The sequence below is a fragment of the Tupaia chinensis genome, unplaced genomic scaffold (genome assembly GCF_000334495.1).
Source record: "Tupaia chinensis unplaced genomic scaffold, TupChi_1.0 Scaffold000178_1, whole genome shotgun sequence".
Taxonomy (NCBI): Eukaryota; Metazoa; Chordata; class Mammalia; order Scandentia; family Tupaiidae; genus Tupaia; species Tupaia belangeri.
This window is the reverse complement of record NW_006159653.1, coordinates 1,631,813-1,634,760: the sequence shown is the minus strand read 5'-3', so window position 1 is coordinate 1,634,760 and position 2,948 is coordinate 1,631,813. Positions and strand designations below refer to the sequence as shown.

The 2,948-nt window shown below is 68.7% G+C and overlaps 1 protein-coding gene across 1 annotated transcript in view; it reads left to right on the top strand.

The window, feature by feature from the left end:
• The window catches only part of IGFALS (insulin like growth factor binding protein acid labile subunit), a 7,613-nt gene extending 4,986 nt beyond the window's left edge, over window positions 1–2,627 (top strand). The window contains 3 exon segments of the mRNA XM_006146381.3: window positions 656–1,274; window positions 1,276–1,980; window positions 1,982–2,627. Of these exon segments, the coding sequence (XP_006146443.1) occupies window positions 656–1,274; window positions 1,276–1,980; window positions 1,982–2,426 (1,769 nt within the window). The 3' untranslated portion in view covers window positions 2,427–2,627.
• The last annotated feature ends 321 nt before the right edge of the window (window positions 2,628–2,948 follow it).

The following is a 2,948-nucleotide window of genomic DNA, read 5'->3' as shown; positions in this document are numbered from 1 at the left end:
AGCTCTCGGAGGCGGGGGCAGAGGCCAGGTGATGGTGCCCAGTGCCCAGTGGAGGTTTGGGGCACCGTTGCTGGGGGCTGCTGGCTGGGCCGGGGGCCTGGATTCCTTGATCTGAGATGCCATCTACCCTGGTAGGTTAAGGGCCAATTGCCCCAAGACCTGCACCTGGCTACTGCCCGCAGCGCTGCGTCAAAGCCCAGGTGTACTCCTCACCTGGAGTGGGCAGTGGGGCTGCTGGGGGGTGCCCATCTCACTAGCCAGCCTTCTGTGGCAAGTGTACACCTCGCCCGGGCCTTCTCAGAATATTCTGGAAATGGCCAGACCTTGGCCAGTGGCGAGGTTCCCTCCCTCTCTTCCACGCCAACGCGGCAGGCTGGCCTGGCTCGAGCTCCTGCTTGGGGGATACAGATGGCCGCACAGCCGGAGGCCAGGGTCCAGGCTGCCCGTGCCACCCAGCAAAGCCAGGAGTGGCAGGGGGCCCTGGAGTGTACGCTGGCTTCTGCGCGACTTGGCCGTCCTGCCGGCTTTGCCTCCTGTGTGTTGGGGTGACCACACGCCTCAGCTCACTCATGGGCTCCTGCTCTGGCTGAGGTCCGGGAGCATCCCAGGCCCTCGGACAGAGCAAGGCACCAAGGTGCAGCTCCTCTCCCCGCAGGAGGCCCGGCCCTGGTGGTGCTGCTGGTCTCCTGGGCAGCGCTGGGCACCTGCAGCCCGGGAGAAGTGGAGCCCGGGGTGCCTGGGGACGCCGAGGGCCCCCCGTGCCCGGTCGCCTGCGTCTGCAGTTATGACGATGACACGGAAGAGCTCGACGTCTTCTGCAGCTCCAGGAACCTCACGCGGCTGCCCGACGGCATCCCGGGGGGCACCAGGGCTCTGTGGCTGGATGGGAACAACCTCTCCTCCATCCCCCCGGCAGCCTTCCGGAACCTGTCCGGCCTGGATTTCCTCAACCTGCAGGGCAGCCGGCTGGGCGGTCTGGCACCACAGGCACTCCTGGGCCTGCAGCTGCTGCACCACCTGCACCTGGAGCGGAACCAGCTGCGGAGCCTAGCGGCCGGCACGTTCGCGCACACGCCAGGCCTGGCCTCGCTCAGCCTCAACAACAACCTCCTGGGGCGGGTGGAAGAGGGCCTCTTCCAGGGCCTGGGCCAGCTCTGGGACCTCAACCTCGGCTGGAACAGCCTGGTGGTGCTCCCCGACACGGCCTTCCAGGGCCTGGCTGAGCTGCGCGAGCTGGTGCTGGCCGGCAACAAGCTGGCCTACCTGCAGCCAGCCTCTGGGCGAGCTGCGCCAGCTGGACCTGAGCGGGAACGCGCTGCGCAGCGTCAAGGCCGGCGTCTTCACGCAGCTGCCCCGGCTGCAGAAGCTGCTGCTGCACCGCAACCTCATTGGTGCTGTGGCTCCGGGCGCCTTCCTGGGCATGCGGGCGCTGCGCTGGCTCGACCTGTCGCACAACCGCGTGGCTGGCCTCCTGGAGGACACCTTCCCAGGCCTGCTGGGCCTGCACGTGCTGCGCCTGGCACACAACGCCATCGCCAGCCTGCGGCCCCGCACCTTCAAGGACCTGCATTTCCTGGAGGAGCTGCAGCTTGGCCACAACCGCCTGCAGCTGCTGGCAGAGAGAACCTTCGAGGGCCTGGGCCGGCTGGAGGTGCTGGCGCTCAACGACAACCGGATCCAGGAGGTCCAGGCCGGCGCCTTCCTGGGCCTCCCCAACGCGGCGGTCCTGAACCTCTCCGGGAACTGCCTGCGGGCCTTGCCGGAGCAGGCGTTCCAGGGCCTGGCCAAGCTGCACAGCCTGCACCTGGAGGGCAGCTGCCTGGGCCGCCTGCGCCCGCACACCTTCGCCGGCCTCACGGGGCTGCCCTGGCTCTTCCTCAAGGGCAGTGGCGTCATGGGCTTGGCTGAGCAGAGCCTGTGGGGGCTGCCGGAGCTGCAGGAGCTCGACCTCACCGCCAACCAGCTCACGCACCTGCCCAGCCCAGGGCCTCGGCAAGCTTGAATACCTGCTGCTGTCCCGCAACCAGCTGGCAGAGCTGCCCGCCGATGCCCTGCGCCCGCTGCAGCGGGCCTTCTGGCTGGACGTCTCGCACAACCGCCTGCAGGCGCTGGCCCCCCGCCTCTTCCTGCCGCTGGGCCGGCTTTTTTTTTGGAACAACTCGCTGCAGAGCTTCGAGCCACAGTCCCCGGGCCTGGAGCGCCTGTGGTTGGACGGCAACCCCTGGGACTGCCGCTGCCCCCTCAAAGCGCTGCGGGACTTTGCCCTGCAGAACCCCAGCGTCGTCCCCCGCTTCGTCCAGGCCGTCACTGAGGGGGACGACAGCCAGCCCCCCGTGCACACCTACAACGTCACCTGCGCCGGCCCGCCTGGCGTCGCGGGTCTTGATCTGCGGGACGTGGGGGAGGCCCACTTTGCTCACTGCTGACCTGGCTTCGAGTCTCAGGCCCTGCCCAGCAACACGGCCCTGCAGCCGGGGCGGCCCTCACCGTCCCTGGAGGGACAGGCCGGTCACTGCCCCAGGCCGCCTCCTCGCTGAGGGGGCAGCATGGGCACGGGTGTGCTGCTCGCAGGCCACCAGGAGGGACGGCAGTCCTACCAGCTGTCACCGATTAAAGGTACCGACGAACTCGGCGTGACCTTGAGTTAAACCCGGGCACGGGGGAGGCGCTGCCCGAGTGCCCCTCCCCAGCCCACGCCCGGAGTCCGTCTCAGCCCGCACATGCCCCATGGCCCACTTGTCTCCTGGCTTGGCCGACTCCTGTACCTATGTCCTCAGTCCTCAGAGCTGTCCCATGCCCACGACACCCGCCTTGTCCCTGAGGAGCAATGGGCACCACTTGTGTCTTCCCAGAGACCCCGCACTGTCTCCTCCAGGGTGTCCTTGGAGGCGCCTGGTCCTGGCAGCCAGAGCAGGGCCGAGGCAGTGGCTGCCGGGCGCAGCGCAGTC